Genomic DNA, 17908 nt, shown 5'->3' on the forward strand with positions numbered 1-17908 from the left:
CCCAAGGGTCCCCATCACAACCAAAGGCTTGCTTCTGTGAATTTGAAGACCCATCCAAGGGTCTCTCTGGAGCCCAAGGGTGCAAGCCTCAGCTGCTGCCCTCTTGCTCCTGGGCCTTGGAAGCCTCTTCACTTTCCTGTTGCCCTCCAGATGTTTGGGACTACAGGCAGCCCAAAACATCTGGGGAAAATAGCAGGCCAGCATAACATTATGTTTGCTGACTGGGAACAGTTGTGGACCACAGGTATGAAATTTACGGCATGTAATGCCTTAAGAGAGAATATTATGAAAATGATATACAGGTGGTACATGACACCAGTCAAGCTTGCAAAAATATATCATTTGCCCGATAATAAAGTTGGAAATGTAAGAAAATGAAGGTACATTCTTTCACCTTTGGTGGACGTGCCCAAAGATTAAGGCTTTCTGGGAGATGATCTATAATGAAATGAAAAAGGTATTTAAATATACCTTTCTGAAGAAACCAGAGGCCTTTCTCCTGGGCATAGTCGGCCAATTGGTGCCAAAGAGGGATAGAGCTTTCTTCATGTATGCAAAAACAGCAGCAAGAATACTTATTGCAAAGTATTGGAAGACACAAGATCTACCCACCCTGGAAGAGTGGCAGATGAAGGTGATGGACTATATGGAATTGGCGGAAATGACTGGCAGAATCCGAGACCTGGGAGAAGAGTTGGTGGAAGAAGACTGGAAGAAATTTAAAGACTATCTGCAGAAACACTGTAAAATTAATGAATGTTAAAATGATGTTGGATTGAAAATAAGTGGCATTAGCAACAAAGTTAATAAGAATATGCAAAAAGGAATTGATAATGGATGAAAATATAGAGTTATAATATGTTAAGATAAAGAGTTAAGATAAATGAAAGAGGGTAAGGATTTGCTGACTTGATTATGTAAATGGGAACAAAAAAAGGGGAGGTGTGAGGAGGTCAAGGAAACAAGCTAATGAGTTTAAAGTTATAAAAAATGGATTTGTTTTTAATTTTTTCTTATTTTTTGTCTTTTGTCTTTTTATTTTTCTTTCCTCTTTTTATGGATTTTTGTATTTATGTTTTTGTAAAATCTTAATAAATATTCTAAAAAAAAAAAGAAATAGCAGGCCAGCAAAGGCTGCATTCGGATTTTTCTCTAGGGTGCATGGGCAAGGGTGGGGCGCTCCAGATGCAGCTGGACTCCAACTTCCACAGTCCCTGACCACTGTTCCTGCTGGCCAGAGGCTTGTGGTAACGGGAATCTAGTCGCAACAGGAGATTCTGTCAGTTTCCCCACAGACTGATAGATAAAATTGCTTTCTGTGGGGCTTGGTCCGGAGACCCAGCTGTGGCAAAATGCCACAGCTAGACTATTGAGGGAGGCAGACCATCGCCAGCACAGAATGCTCAAATCTCACAGAATTTGGAATTTTGACAAGGGAAAATTCAGATGTATGGCAGCTCAGAAACTTTGCCCAAAAAAGCAACAAGATGTTCACTTTGGCAACCCTATTAAAATATGATTTGGCATTCCTTTATTACATGTACAACAGAAACATCATTTTCAAGCCATGAAAGTCTGGAACCAGAGTTGTTAATCAGATGACACTAACATTCTTTACTTGGACTTTTTTATTTCAACCCACGTCCAGGTGGACTCATTCTACGTGCCCATTTTATACTTCTGTTTGCCATCTTTTAATTCTCATCTGTTATTATAGCTGTTCTCTCTGTTTTATATACATTATGAAATGAAATATCTTTACTTAAAAAAAAGGCTGCATTGGCTGACCATATACTCCCTGGGCAAGTTCAATAAACAAATAAATAAATGGTTCTTCTGACTATTTTTTTCTTTTTGTGGCTCTGACACCATTATAATTATCATTTCGATAGCGCCCTCCTGGAGCAAAGCACTTTACGAAAAAGAAACAAAAAATGAGAGGACAGGTCTCTGCCCCAAGGGCCTTCCAATCTACAGACTGACCCCAGGGAGTCAACAGTATGCAGGAGAGAGAGCCAGGCTAGAATATGCTGTTTACTGTAGTTACATGTACTTTGCAGTTTTAGGACTAAGGCAAGTGTGGGGAACCTTTGCCCACCCCAATATGGTCCTAAAGCACAACTCTCATGAGCCCCAGAGCAAGCATAGCCAATAGCCAGGGATACTGGGAGTTAAAGTTCAGCAACATCTGAAGGGCCAAAGGTTCCCCACATCTGGACTAGGGGATTAACTATGGCTATTTCTGTTGCAAACCGGTTTAAATATGACAATTAGTATGGTATATAAAGCATTTTAAAGGCACCACTCAGGCCCTCTGCGATCCAGGAGGTTCATTGCTAATTATTTGCCTATTTTCCCACCTCTGGCACCTAATGGATAGGGCCCCCCCAGGAGACAGGACTCCCTCCCCCAAACACAACACAGCTGAGGTCCTTTTCAGGCAAATTAAATGCCCCATCCCTTTGGGGCAAGGATGAGCAGTTGTTGAGGCATAAACAGCTGGCGAGGCGGTTCCTCTCTAGACAAAGGGAGCCAGTCAAGCCTGCTGTTGGACTCCTGGTGGGAAGGATGCAAAGAAATAGTGGCCTTTGTAAAGTGGGTCTCTGCAGGGACCAGGTTCCAATATTGGGGACAGAATGAACCATCCACACCACCCATCTAAACCCCTCTTATACCACTTTAACAGTCATGGAGAAGCCTGGGAACTGTAGTTTGTTAAGGGTGCTAAGAACCTAAGAAGAGATTGCTGGACCAGGCCGAAGGGGGGGGCCACCTAGTCCAGCATCTTGTTCTCACAGTGGCCAACCAAATGCCCACATGAGAAACCTGCAAGCGGAATTCAAGCACAATGTTTTCTCCCCAGCAGAACAGAGCCATCATGGTGCCGGGAATTGTACGTGCATGCGCTCAATGCCCTTAATCAGCTAGAGTTCCCAGTTTTCTCTGTGACTGCTAAAATGCTTTAAGTGTACAGTGTGGATGTGATCTTCACTTGTGCACGCTAGTAGTGTGCAAGCTTCGGGCCTTTTCATCAGGCACTAAAACAACAGAACAATTTAATCAAGCATATGTTTCAAAGCTCTCTCTTTTCTCTTTGGCGATCACTCGTAGCCGAGTAAGATTGTCTTCCATAAACACGGTTTTAACAATGAGTCTTTAAGTGGCTGTGGAGGCCAATTCTGGATCCACATGTCCTTCCACAGTGGGGACATTGGTTTCCCACGGAAGTTGATCACAGTGTGGATTTGCCAAGTGTGCCTTCCTCTTAGCACATTTCTTCCTTGCGTCCTGAGTTCAAGCGTCTTCAAAGCCCATGACACTTTTGGTAAAGGCTGTTCTCCAATTGAAGGACAGCAGGCAAGAGTTTTCTAATTGTTTCAAAGCACCTGGATTACGAGCATAATCACTCAATGTCGGGGGGGGGGGCAGAAACACCTCTCTTCCCAGATACAGTCATTCCTGGGCCAGTACAGTATGGCCATAGATATTTATGCCCTTTGTGTCAACCCTTGAAGATGGTCCACAAGGTTTTGCTCTAGTGGCTAACAGCAATTGATAGCAGATTCAGGTAGGTAGCCATGTTGGTCTGACGCATGCACACGAAAGCTTATACCCAGAACAAACTTAGTTGGTCTCTAAGGTGCTAAGGGACGCGGGTGGCGCTGTGGTCTAAACCTCATGGGGTGAGCTCCCGTTGTTCGGTCCCTGCTCCTGCCAACCTAGCAGTTCGAAAGCACGTCAAAGTGCAAGTAGATAAATAGGTACCGCTTCGGCGGGAAGGTAAACGGCGTTTCCATGCGCTGCTCTGGTTTTGCCAGAAGCGGCCTAGTCATGCCTGGAAAAACTGTCTGCGGACAAACATCAGCTCCCTCAGCCAGTAAAGCGAGATGAGCACCGCAACCCCAGAGTCGTTTGCGACTGGACTTAACTGTCAGGGGTCCTTTGCCTTTTTTAAGGTGCTATTGGACAATTTTTTATTCATAGCTTAATTGATCTCCCTGCAAGCAACCCACAGCTTATATATAAGGAGTTGGAAAGCCTATCAAGTCTAGACCTATTTACCAAGTCAGGGCAAACAGCAGATTTGTAAAGAACACTGGAAGTGCTTACAAGGGGCATTTCCTACAAAGCAGTCAACGTTTGCAAGAAGGGGCAAAACAAAACTCTGAATGCAACTCACTAATCTTTGGCCTTGATTCAAGCTGCCATCTGCCCTGTTTGCAGAGGCAAATGTTTTGTTTCCAGGCACACCTCTGGAAAGGAGGTGCGTGGATTTCCTTTTCCAGCAAAGCCCACAGAGGCTTTCAAGGTCTTGAGATAGATCCTCTGAGATAAGGTGGATGTGGTGGCTGATTCTCCCTGCAAGGTCATTCCCAGCCAGCCAGCCAGGTGTCCTGCAAGGCCGGTGCTGTCTCTGAGAAAGAGCTTGGCTTCCCCTCCCCTCACCTTGATAAAGGGGTGGGTTTTTTAAAAGCAAAACATAGGAGAGAGGAAAGCACACTGAGTAGTGCATGTTTTCAAAGGAAAGCTGGGGAAGATTCTGCATATATACACAAAATATCAGAATTTGTCAGAAAAGGAAACCAAGGGGCATTAGCTAATAATAATAATAATTTATTACTTATACCCTGCCCATATAGCCGGGCCTCCCCAGCCACTCTGGGTGGCTTCCAACAGAAGATTAAAAATACATTAAAAATCAGTCATTAAAAACTTCCCTAAACCGGGCTGCCTTCAGATGTCTTCTAAACATCGGATAGTTGTTTATTTCCTTGACATCTGATGGGAGGGCGTTCCACAGGGTGGGCGCCACTACCGAGAAGGCCCTCAGAGCTGGACCTCAGTGGGCTGAATGACGGGGGTGGAGATGCTCCTTCAGGTTTCACATTTAAACATGCACTGCTAGGGTTTTGATAGCACAAAAATGGAAATCATCAGAGATCCCTACTGTTATGGATTGGCAAGTAAAATTTTTCGAATATGCAGAATTAGCGAAAATGACACATAAAATTAGACACCAAAAAGGTACAAAGTTTATTGAAGAATGGAGTAAATTTGTAAAATATGTTGAATATAATTGTAGAAGTTTAAGAACTACAGTAGGATTAACATAAACCTTGTGATGCGTACATAATTGGGAAAGAAACTGTAAGAGAAGAGGTATACCAAGAAACCTGCAACTGTGAGGGTAGGAAGTCGAGGCGTGATATAATAAGATGATGATACCAAAGAATGAATGTCAAGATGATTTTATTATAATTTGTTTGTTTTTGCTTTGTTTTGTTTGTTTTTTGTTTAACTGAAAAAGCCAATAAAAAGTATTTAAAATAAATAAATAAATAAACATGCACACACACCATTGCTCCAAGGAACCCAAAGCAGCAGACACAATGTCTTCCCCTTCTTTGATTCTCACAACAAACCTGCAAGGTAGGCAAAGAGGCCCAAAGTAAACCAGAGGGAGCACAGATCGGAACTGGTCTCTGCCACCAAATCTGGCGAAGGACAATACGTTAGAACAGGAATGAAAAACCTCCATCCTGTGTGCTCAGATCCTGTTTGCGGACCAGAAGATGCTGGACCAGAGGGGCCCTTGGCCTGATGCTCTCCTTATGTTCTTATGTAGCCTTATCCCCCATGAATTTAATCTAACCCTCTTTTAAACTGCTCAGGCTGGTGTTCACTGCCAATATCTCTTTGCAGCAGATTCACGAGTTTAAGGCTGCACCGTATGAAGAGAGTGAGGGGCATTCAGCCGGGGAAAATCGAGTGAAATAACTATTCCAGGTGCCTGTCAGAAGCCTTATGCTTCTTCCCCAGCAAGGAAAGTCTCTGGATAAACAAAAACGGCCCATTAAATATTGTGGTGTGTTGCTGCCACCCAGTGTCAAAGGGCCCACTCTTCACATCAGTGGCTCAGTGACAACTCAGGCTAATGCTCTGCGCATCTGGTGACGTGGACTGTCGCTCTGGCCGTAATAAAAGAAGCCATTTTCGACCTATAATATATATTTATATCTTGCTTTCCTCCCTGGCAAGGGACTCAAGGAGGCTTGCAGCTAAAAAAGAGACAGCCAAACAAATGGGATGGTGAAGCAATCCTTTAAAAAAATGTAAATAGTAACAGAATGTGTATGCATTATAATATGTTTACAACATACAGATCATTACAATAAAACAGCACAGTACCAGCCCTTTACTTAAAAGCAGTCAGTTGCCAACAGCCTGTTGGAACAAGAAAGTCTTCAGCTGGAGGGAGAACAAGGGCCTGTACGCAGTATACAATTTAATTAATAGTCACCATAATACTGTTAGCATTCACACAAGGCTGGTTTCTATTTTTAAAAAAGAGGTGTTATTGCAGGCTCACGCAAAAAATCAGTGGCAATTCCATATGGCGAGGCCACTAGAAATAAAGCCATAAAATGACAATAAAGTCCTTATTATGCGGCACCTTGAGAACGAAGATGATACTCTCCTTATCACTGGGGTGATGATCAGTGCCAGATTTATGTATAAGCTAAACAAGCTATAGCTTTGGAGGCCCCCAAAAGACTTAAAGGAAAAAATTCTGGATGTACATTTCCAAAATATAAGACAAAAACAAATAAAATAAACCTACATACAGCAACAGTGGCAAATGGCTTTAGATGCCTATTAGATCCATAAATTACTATATAGCACATATTCAACACAAAAAACAGCAACAATTTGTTGTTGACAGCTGGACATATCCAAGGACCCCATACCCTTCAGTAGCTTAGGGCCTCATCAAACCTAAATCCCGCCCTGGTTATGATGAATTTTTTAAAAAATAGACAAGATATAATAATGATGATGATAATAATGATGTTATTACTCCTTGGCAGCTTGAAGACGAAGCTGCTAATATCACTGGGTGATTATTATTATTATTAATAATAATAATAATAATGATATTATTACCCCTTGGCAGCTTGAGGACGAAGCTACTAATATTACTGGGTGATTGATAATAATAATAATAATAATAATAATAATAATAATAATAGTGCCTCCGTCGCGATAGCGCTGCAGCGCCGCCCAACAACAATGGGGCGACGGTGACAATCGCACAGCGGGCGGGGGGCGTGGCCTGGCGGCGGCGGCGGCAGCGGACGGACCCCCTACCGGCCCCTCCCCGGGGCGTGGCCAGGGCGGGCTCCTCCCCTGGGCGGGGCTCCTCCCGGCGGGCGGGCGCGCACGTGGGCCGGGGCGGCGCGCCGGGAGCGAGGAGGCAGGCGGGCGGGCGGGCGATGGGCCCGTGGCTGCGCTCGGCGGGGCTGGTGGCGGGCTCCACGCTGGCCTTCGCCGCCCTCCGCCAGGGGCTCCGGCTCAGCCCGCTGCCGGCGCACGTCCGCCTCGACGCCACGCGCACCTGGCGCTGGAGGAACCTGCTCGTCTCCTTCGTCCACTCCGTCGTGGCCGGGATCTGGGCCGTGGTCGGGTGAGTGCGGAGCAGGGCCGCCCTCTCCTCCTGGGGCCAGGCTGCCTCTGAGCATGCACAGAGAGACACCTCCCCGCCAGTCCACTGCCGGGGAAAAGGCGTCATGGAAAGCCGGGGTGGGGGTGGTCTCTGAGAATGCACAAAGTGCCTTCCCCGCCGCCGCTGCTGCCTTTGCACTTCCCGGAGCCTGCTTGCCAGTGGACATGCCCAGAGAATGCTCCTTACATAAACATCATCTCTCAGGAATGATGTATTTTGCAAGGCTGGCGTTGTGGTGGCTGGGAGTGAGGGTGGTGGTTGTTGGGTATGTACAGAGTGCCCTCCCCTCTTGGATCGGCACCCGGGGCGAGGCTGCCTCTGAGCATGCACAGAGAGACCTCCCCTTCCCATCCCTCCCCCCGCCAGTCCACTGCCGGGGAAAAGGCGTCTTGGAAAGCCGGGGTGGGTTTCTAGGTGGGGGTGGGGTGGTCTCTGAGCATGCACAAAGTGCCTCCCCCGCCACTGCCTTTGCACTTCCCGGAGCCTGGTTGCCTTTGCACATACACAGAGAATGCACCTTACATAAACATCATCTCTCAGGGAGGATGTATTTTGCAAGGCTGACGTTGTCGTGGTTGGGAGTGCGGATGGTGGTGGTCGTTTCTGGGCATGTACAGAGTGCCCTCCCTCCTGCAGCCTAGACAGCGCGTTGCAAAACAGAGGACACTTTTCCCCCCTTGTCTCTTTTGGAAAGAAGAAGTTGCTCCCCAGGGTGGGGCTACCAGATGCGGCTTCTGTTCCCTGCCCTCCTCTCTCCCAGGGCAGCAGCCTGGCGCCAGCGCCGCTCAGGTTAAGACCCGGCTTCTGTTCTCAGGCTCTTGCCAAGGGCTGCCTGCCGGGGCCTTGAAACAAGGCTGCTTTTGTCCTTGGAGATGATGGATCTTCCCTTTCCTGGTTCTACCTGTTCCCTAGAAGGTGCTTCCTGGCAAATTTCCTCGAGGTCAGCCCTGTTCCAGGAAAACTGGAGAGACCAGAAATACCTCTAATAAGTCAATGGAAGGAGAGGGTGCCCCTGAGTGTACACAGAGTGTGGGCCAACCTACTCACAAGGAAGCCCACACAGATTTGGGGAGGGAACCTGGTGAACCTCAGCGGGGTTTTGCAACGTCCAAGGAAGCCTGCGGCTAGCCAAGCAGTTGCCTGATGCCCTGCTCTCCCACACTGCCAAGGTGGGGCATCCTTCACCTGTTCTTTCCCATGTTTCTTAACTCACCTTCTCCGAAGGAGAAAACCGGTCCGTCTCCCCAAGAGGAGGCCGCAGGGGGGACCCTGGATGTGTCAGTCCCTGCCTTGGCACAGCCTGTCTTAGCAGGCTGGGGTTGCCCAAGGGGGCTGGCGCAGGTGGTCGCCCCCTGCCACTATGCACCTGTTGTGGGTTTCCAGCCCCTCCTCATTCCAGCAGGTGCTGGCAAGATGCCAGCCAGAATCTCTTGGTTGCGAAAAAGGACATCTGTGCGCTTGTGTGTTTGAACGCCAAGAACCTGGTTTCGGATCTTCGTGCATTAGGAAATCCCTAATGGTTGTCTTCAAGAGAGAGGCCATGATGTTCCCCACACCACCGCATGTTGCAATAAATGGTTATTCTTCGTAATGCTGTGTTGTTTTTTTTAGCAATATTTATATACTGCTAAAAAATAATCTTAAGGATTTTGCATAAAACGGGACAAAACATTTTAAACTGACTTTAAAGAGTGGCAGACATTGTGCTAAAAGCAGACTTGCTTTAGTTAGTAGCAGCTAATAACAACAACAAACCAATTTATTTATTTTTTGGAGTTTTCTCTGTTTCTGTCTGTCTCTCTTTTTAAACACTTGGGATTTTGGAGAAGGAAAGAACGCCCCCATTTTGAATTTAGGGAAATTCTAAATGGTATCTGTGCTGGATTTGAGACATCTAATGTGAATCTTGATTATTTTAGTTTGCATTTGTGTCTGTGTGCAAGAGATCCCGTTTTGGGTCTGGGAAGCAGCCTAGCTTTCCCTGGCCAGTAATTCTGGTGGTCTGTGCCTGTCATATACTCCCCTCCCCTTAGTTTGGCTTAGTTCCATGATCCACCAGTTTTGCTCAGGGATCTCTTCCTTGTAGTATGACATGGATTTTGTGGGTTGATCAAGGAACAGGACTGGCCCTTAAAGAGCGTGTGACCCTGGTAAGGCTTGGGCCAGGAGGAACTTGTTTCTCCTGAATTTACCCTTTTTAAAAGTCCTCATTGTAGATGGCCTGTCCCAACTTGTGAATCTCTTGTTTTCTATCCCGTGAACCAGGGTGTGGAAAATGCCTGGGGCTTTTGCCGACCTCATCAACTCAACCTCTCGATCTGGGCATCTGCTGCTGTGTGTTTCCGCAGGTGAGAAGCAGGTGATGCTAGCGGTGCTGGGCTCAGGCGGGCAGCAACCCAGTGCCTTGTCTTTGATGGAGTAAGGCAGCCTAATGGGCAAAAGGCGACGCAGAGTAGTTTTGCCAAAAAAGGAAGTAATTATTATTATTAATTATTATTATTATTTATACCCCGCCCATCTGGCTGAGTTTCCCCAGCCACTCTGGGCAGCTCCCAATCAAGTGTTAAAAACAATACAGCATTAAATATTAAAAACTTCCCTAAATAGAGCTGCCTTCAGATATCTTCTAAATGTTAGGTAGTTGTTTTTCTCTTTGACATCTGCTGGGAGGGCGTTTCACAGGGCGGGTGCTACGACCGAGAAGACCCTCTGCCTGGTTCCCTGTAACCTCACTTCTCCCAGGGAGGGAACTGCCAGAAGGCCCTCGGAGCTGGACCTCAGTGTCCGGGCAGAACGATGGGGGTGGAGACGCTCCTTCAGGTCTTCTGGGCCGAGGCCATTTAGGGCTTTAAAGGTCAGCAACAATGCTTTGAAATGTGCTTGGAAACATACTGGATTTCAGTGGGGACAAATGTAATAATTGGGAATAATCACATTCACAGATATAGGATGGAGGACACCTGGCTTGACAGCAGTCCGTGTGAAAAGGACTTAGGGGTAATAATAATAATAGTAGTAGTAGTAGTAGTAATAATAATAATAATAATATAGATGTTATTCCTGCATTGCAAGGAGATGGACTAGATAACCCTTGAAGGCCCTTTTCAACTCTCTGATTCTCCAAGATGCAGCTCAGAGAGATGGAAGGTGTAGCAGCCTTTTCCCACAGAAGATGAGCAACTGCTGTATGTGTGGTTTTTGGATCGGGTAGATAGGATAATGGCTCACATTTCCCGTATTTTGATGCATCTACACTTAATGCTTTTGTTCCTAAGTTAAGAGCAGTTGTAAGCTGAAATAATGAGCAGGGCTTTCAGAAGCTTTTAAACTGCAATGTTAAAACATTAGTCGGATTGATTGCTGGGGGGGGGCAAGAATCGGGGATGGCTTTTGCCTGACCTCCAGATGTTTCTGATACGGCTCCCAGCTAGCGGTCAGGGATGATGGGAGTCTGTAGAGGAGAGGGCTATCGAGGGCTGTTGTTGTTGAGTCATTTAGTCGTGTCCGACTCTTCGTGACCCCCTGGACCAGGCCCTCCTGTCTTCCACTGCCTCCCGCAGTTTAGTCAAACTCATGCTGGTAGCTTCAAGAACACAGTCCCACCATCTCGTCCTCTGTCGTCCCCTTCTCCTTGTGCCCTCCATCTTTCCCAACATCAGGGTCTTCTCCAGGGAGTCTTCTCTTCTCATGAGGTGGCCAAAGTCTTGGAGCCTCAGCTTCACCATCTGTCCTTCCAGTGAGCATTCAGGGCTGATTTCCTTCAGAATGGATAGGTTTGATCTTCTTGCAGTCCATGGGACTCTCAAGAGTCTCCTCCAGCACCAGAATTCAAAAGCATCAATTCTTTGGCGCTTTTGAATTATGGTGCTGGAGGAGACTCTTGAGAGTCCCATGGACTGGGCTACTAGCCGCCATGGCTCTGCTCTGCCACGGCGGTCAGAGGAAGGGATGCTTCTGAATACTAATTGCTGGAAATGTCAGGAGGGCAGAGCTGCTGTTGCGATCAAGATTGTGGGTTTCCCACTGGGGCACTTGGTTGGTCACTGTGAGAATACGAGGCTGGTCTAGATGGACCTCTGGCCTGATCCAGCAACCAGGGTCTTCCTATGGTCTTATGGAACCTCCAGGTCCCAAGGCAGTCTATCTGGTCTTTGGGGCATTTGGCTACGGTGGGAACAGCCTGATGGACTAGATGGGCCCCCTTAGGCCTGATCTAGCAGGCTCTTGTTAGGTCACGGAGGAGAAGGCTCCCAGGACGTTTGCGAGCACCGTTCAAAGTGTTGGTGCTGACCTTTGAAGCCCTAAATGGCCTCAGCCCCACTTAGCTGAAGGAGCGTCTCCACCCCAGAAACTGAGGTCCAGCTCTGAAGGCCTTCCGGCGGTTCCCTCACCGCGAAAAGGGAAGTTACAGGGAACCAGGCAGAGTTTCTGATGCTGCTTTGGGTCGACCTCACGTGCCCCCGTGATTTCTCTGTGCAGATATTTTTCTGCTGTCCCTTGGTGTGCAAACCCTCCCGATATCGCGTGCTGCAGCAAGGTAGTTCTGCAGGTCAGCTGTATGGAAATAAAATCCACCAGACAATCAGCGCTGCTGCCAACTTCCTTTTTTGCTCAACAGCGTAACGGAAACACGGCTGGTGTTGCTAATTTTTCCCTAGCTGAGAGTTGGGAGCTGCGCTCTGTATTGTGGAGTTTGAGGCTGCCCTGATTCTGCTGGGTGCCCATCAATATTTGGAGCCTTCTGCGTAAACGCGAGGTTTTCCTGGGCCCAGAAAGAGGGGATTGTGAGCAGGCCGGGCCGCTCCCTCATGTGACTTTCTTGAATACAGGATAGCTCAGTGGCAGAGCCTCTGCCTTGTGTGCAGGCGATCCCAGGTTCAATCCCTGGTGTCTCCAAGTAGGCAAAAGACTCCTGTCTGAAACCTTGGAGTGCTGCTGCCGGTCAGTGTGGACAGTACTGAGCTAGGTGGATGATGAATGGTCTTGAGTTAGAAAAAAGCGACTTCTTTTGTTCTGATTTAAAACCAACTCTGAGGACTGGAGTCTTGATGTATTTTAAGGCTCAAAGGCAGATGCTCTGCTTGGCATGCAGAAGGTTCAGTAGCACCCCCACGTTGGGCTGGGAGAGACCCTAGAGAGCTGCTGCCAGTCAGTGCAGGCAGTACTGAGCTAGATGGGCCAGTGGTACCTCCCCGTGTTCCTCAGTTTAATACCCCAAGGTCACAGTGTTGTCATTTTCGTCCTTTTATTCACAACGTTTTCACAAAACAATAATCTCAAAGCGGGTTAGATCATTTTTGGTGCAGGAGTTTTAAAAGAGCTGAAATTCAAGGGGGTTGGGGTGCTAACCTTTCAGGGTAAAAGGATAAAAGTTTTGGGCCTTTTAATAGTTAATGGTAAGATGGGAACTGGAGTCCTGGCACCAGATTTAGAGCAGTTCCTCCACACAGGGCGCCAGGCCGAGGGGCCAAAATGGAGAAGATTCGTTTTGGGGCACCAAATTTTGGCCTCGCTCAGGGCGCCATATTATCAAAAATGACCAAGTCTGTTCCTATGCATCCCGGAAGGCCACACCGCAAGTTCCCCCATCCTTGGGGGTTCAGAGGGTGGCGAGAGCGAACCTCTTCCTGCTGAGGGTGGGGCTGGATGACCCACGAGGTCCCTTCCAACTCTGTAACTCTTCTTATTCCTCCCCAGGTTATTTCATCCATGACTCTCTGGACATCATCGTCTGCCGCCAGTCTCGGGCCTCGTGGGAGTACCTGGTCCACCATGCCATGGCAAGTACCGGCCCTCGTGGGCCAGGAGAGGCAACTCAGAGGCCGGTGGCCGCCCTTGGCTGGCTCTGAGTCACAGAGATGGGAAGCAGGAAACTTCCCTGGTTTTTCTCCTTTTTTTCTTTTCCCCTGCTGGAAAAAAAGTCCCGTTTCACGAGTTCGTTAGTAAACACGAATGTGTGCCGTTTGCAAATTGTGATATAAACGAGCTTGGTATTGTCAGTGTTTTTAAGCTTGCTTTACTAAATATGAGAAAAATAACTTTTAAAAAGGTAGAATGAGGTCACGCAAGGACAGGGTTTCTGCACATGCTCACCGCCCTCTATCAAAGCAGGCAAGAGGTTTTGGCAGACTCCAGAGTTTGCGGGGCCTTATCTGCTGTGGCTGCATCCTGTGTTCCAGATCTTCCCTTGACCAAGGGGGTGAGCGGGATGCCCTCTGGGTTCCCTTGATTTGCTAATCTCTGCTACTCTGATAGACCAAAATGATCAAGGGAGTGGAACTGCTCTCTTCAGAGGGAAAGTTTAGAGAAAAGGTGAAGAAGAGACAACGCAATAGACATTTATAAAATCATGTCTGGCATGAAGAAAGTGGATAATGAAAAGCTTTTTTCTCTTAACACTGGAACTCTTAGACATCTGTGAGAACAGGATGCTGGGCTAGGCCCAGGGGCCCCTTGAGTCTGATTCAGCAGGCTCTTCTGATGTTCTTTGACACTGCAGAATTCAGCTTTCAGAGAAACTCGCTTTTGTTTTTAAGTGGCGAGTTCCTAGTCCTCATGATTCCGGGGCAGCAAGAGTGCTGGGCAAATGATCCCGCTTTGGCCTGATCTAGGAGGGCTGCCTATTATTATGTTTTGTTTTGATACTTTATGATAGTCTTAATTGACTTCCCGCAGACTCCCCCTCCTGGTTCCATTTTTTCTAATCATTTATACACGTCCACTGAGTCTTATACTCTTAACTATCCAATTTTAAAACCTTATGCATATTATTACAAGTGACCTTTAAGAGGTCAACTAATGTAGAAGCCAATACGCAAAGCTTACTAATTATGCCTGAACGTTTCTCCCTTTTTTAAAAAAAGAAGAGAGAAAAAGGAAATAAAAGAAGAACAATATCCTTATTCTTTCTAGGGTTTCAGATTGTCTGGTGTGTCCTGCATAGTTCATTACAGTGGTACCTCGGGTTCGAAGGGACGCGGGTGACACTGTAGGTTAAACCACAGAGCCTAGGACTTGCCGATCAGGAGGTCGGCGGTTCGAATCCCCGCGACGGGATGAGCTCCCGTTGCTCGGTCCCTGCTCCTGCCCACCTAGCAGTTCAAAAGATCGTCAAGTGCAAGTAGATAAATAGGTACCGCTCCGGTGGGAAGGTAAACGGCATTTCCGTGTGCTGCTCTGGTTTGCCAGAAGCGGCTTAGTCATGCTGACCACATGACCCAGAAGCTGTACGCTGGCTCCCTCAGCCACTAAAGCGAGATGAGCGCCCCAACCCCAGAGTCGGCCACGACTGGACCTCATGGTCAGGGGCCCATTTACCATTTTATTTTACCTCAGGTTACAGATGCTTCAGGTTAGACTCCACTAACCTAGAAATAGTACCTCGGGTTAAGAACTTTGCTTCAGGATGAGAACAGAAATTGCACGGTGGCAGCGGTAGGCCCCATTAGCTAAAGTGGTGCTTCAGGTTAAGAACAGTTTCAGGTTAAGTATGGACCTCCGGAACGAATTAAGTTCTTAACCCAAAGTACCACTGTAGTTTGTTTTGCCCGTCAACTTCATCTTCGCCTATTATTATGTTTAAAGACACAATTCCTCCCTTTCCTCCTCAGGCCATCATGGGATTGTTTTCTGGGATCCTCCTGAACCGCTTTGTGGCTGCCGGCCTAGTGACCCTCTTTGTGGAGGTGAGCAACATCTTCCTGACCCTCCGCATGATGATGCGCCTGGGCCACCTGCCCTTCCCCACCCTCTACCTGGTCAACAAGTACGTCAACGTGGTGGTCTACTTCCTCTTCCGCCTGGCCCCCCAGGCCTACCTGACCTGGTACTTCATCCGCTTCGTGGAGATGCGCGGCCAGGGCGCTTTCCTCATGGTCAACCTGGTCCTTCTCGACGGCATGATCCTCATCTACTTCTCGCGCCTCATGCGCTCCGACTTCTGCCCGGGCGCCCGGGGCCCCGACAGCGAGAAGAAGTTCCTGACGGACTGAGCCGCCTCTTGTGGTCTCTCCGGACTCCTCGGCGGGTGGAGAGGACGGTTTGGGCAGTGCCAGAGGGAGAGCCGTTGTCGTCGCGCTCCTCCGCTGCCCGTGTGCCTTATCCGCCGAGGACCGCGCCGTTCTCACTGTGATGTTCTTTTCCAAGCCTTTTCCTTTCCTTGTTCTGGGCCCGGTGGGGTTAGGGGGCTCCCCACCCCACCCCACCGGGCCTTGCCTTACTAGACGAGGGTGACGCCTTCCGAATTCAGAGGGGAGGCAGTGCCGCGCCAAGCGGCCCGAGCCAATCTGAGCTCAGCAGGAAGCAAGAGAAGATGGGAAGATTTGGCGCTTGGGGTTGAGTTTTTGCCTTGTTCGCTGTTGGTGGTTTGGAAAACGGAAGGGGAAAGGGTAGTTTCATGCATTAAAAGCTGTTCTCGATAAAAGCCGCCCCCACCAGAGGTATTTTTTCAAGGGGGCAACAATTCCACACAGGCTCCCACGCGTGTCTCGCCATCCTCCGTCCAGACAAAAAAGGGGTTCGACCTGATGAGACATGGGGTCCCTTCCAAGCTTTGTCAGCTTCAAGGACACTTCCCAGCCTGGCAGTTCCCCTTGGGGGGAGTGTTTGTGGCCTGGGGAAAGGCTCAAGGGCCTGATGGAAGGGAGCAGAGGGCCACATTGAGCCCCAGGCTTGAGGTTCCCCACCTCAAGTCTTCAGTGTTTGGGGATTCTTTCAGTTTAGTAGAAGAGTGAGTAAGAAGAGGAGGTTTATAAAACTTCCCGACAAAAAATAGAAACTTCCTTCACCCAAAGCATAACAAACTTTCAGAATTGCTGTCACCAGGTAGGGGTTGGTTTAGCTGCTTCAGAGGAGGTCTAGACAACTCCACTGAGCAGGAGAAGGCTCTTGAATGCTTCCGGTCAGGTTGGCTAGGTGGAGCCTCCACCTTCAGGAGCAGTGTACCCCTGAATTTCAAGCTGCTCTGAAGCAAAAGCGGTAAAGTGCTACCGCAGTCAGGTGACCTGCTTGAAGGGTTCCCATTGGGCCATCTGGTTGGCCATTTGGGGAAAACAGGATGCTCATCAAGCTAAGTCTAATGGGGTCTTCATGTTCATTAAAAAAAAAAACAGTTTAGGAATTTTCACATTTTTTCTCAGTGGGACCTGAGAAGACACCTGGAGTCCTGTGTCCAGTTCTGGGCACCCCAGTTTAAGAAGGATATTGACAAACTGGGAGGTGGGCAGAGGAGGGCAACTAAGATAAACAAGGGTCTGGAAACAAAGTCTTAAGAGGAATGGTTGAGGGAGTTGGGGATGTTTAGCCTGGATGATAGGAGTCTGAGAGGAGATAGGAGAGCCCTCTTCAAATATCTCACATGGAAGAGGCAGCAAGCTTGTTTTCTCCTGCTCCGGAGGGCAGGACTCGAACCCATGGCTTCAACTTAAAATGAGATTCCAACTCAACTTTCTGAGAAGAGTTGTTTGACGGTGCAACAGACGACTTGGAAAGTGGTGGGTGCTCCTTCGATTGAGGTTTTTAAGCAGTGTTTGGATGGTCATCTGGTAGGGATTCTTCAGCCCCGACTCCTGCATTGCAGGGGTTGGACTGGATGATCTTTGGGGGACCCTTGCCAACTCTACAGTTCTAGGATTCTATCAATGGCTCCTAGCCCTGATGGCTCTTTTATCTGGAGGCAGGGATGTTTCTTAATGCCAGTTGCTGAAAACCCCAGGAGGAGAGAACCCTGCCTGCGGGTTACCCCTAATGGGTATCTCATTGGCCACTTTGTGAAGAGAATGCTGGACCAGATGGGCCCCCCTCCCCCCCCCCAATTTTTTTATTCATTTTATAACACAAACAGAAAAACAGGCAGTAGAAGCAAATTCTTGCCCTACCCTTATTTTTTCTAAACATTGTTAGGCGAGCTTCCCCAAGTCCCCCCTATCTGATTTTCATTTTACCTCACCTTTAGCACTTTACATATATCATAGTTTTTAACCATATTTTTTTATCACACTTACTTTTACCATAAAAACCTTGACATTTTACCACTTACATTTAATACTATTTTAAAATACACTATCTCCTCCTCCTTGCCCTACGGCCTATATCCACTTCCAAAGCTATTCTGAGATTTAAATATTAACATATTTTTCCCAATATTCTTTAATCTTCCACTGCCTCTTCCTTGGGTCTCGGAGACTCCCGGTCAGTTCGGCAAGGTCCATATAGTCAGATGGGCCCCCTTTGGCCTGACCCAGCCAGCTCTTCTTAGGCTCCTTTTGGACATTAGCGGTGGCGCGAAGGAGGGAGCGAGAGCCTCTTGTCAAACAGCAAACTCTCTGTGCCCTGAAAATGCGTCTCCCAGCCGGCCTCTTGGCTGCCGTTGCCTTGCGAACGGTCCCACAGCGAGAGTCGGGATCT

The 17908-nt window shown here is 48.0% G+C and overlaps 1 protein-coding gene across 1 annotated transcript; it reads left to right on the top strand.

Annotated features, from left to right (window-relative positions):
* The first annotated feature begins 7260 nt into the window (after positions 1-7260).
* On the top strand, positions 7261-15926 carry TLCD1 (TLC domain containing 1). Its single transcript, XM_081890780.1, has 4 exons — positions 7261-7465; positions 9770-9852; positions 13202-13284; positions 15115-15926. Exons 1-4 carry the CDS (start codon positions 7275-7277, stop codon positions 15493-15495), a joined length of 738 nt encoding a protein of 245 aa, XP_081746906.1. The 5' UTR covers positions 7261-7274; the 3' UTR covers positions 15496-15926.
* Positions 15927-17908: the final 1982 nt, after the last annotated feature.

This window comes from Podarcis melisellensis, assembly GCF_964234715.1.
Source record: "Podarcis melisellensis genome assembly, chromosome: 15".
NCBI classification, from domain to species: Eukaryota; Metazoa; Chordata; class Lepidosauria; order Squamata; family Lacertidae; genus Podarcis; species Podarcis melisellensis.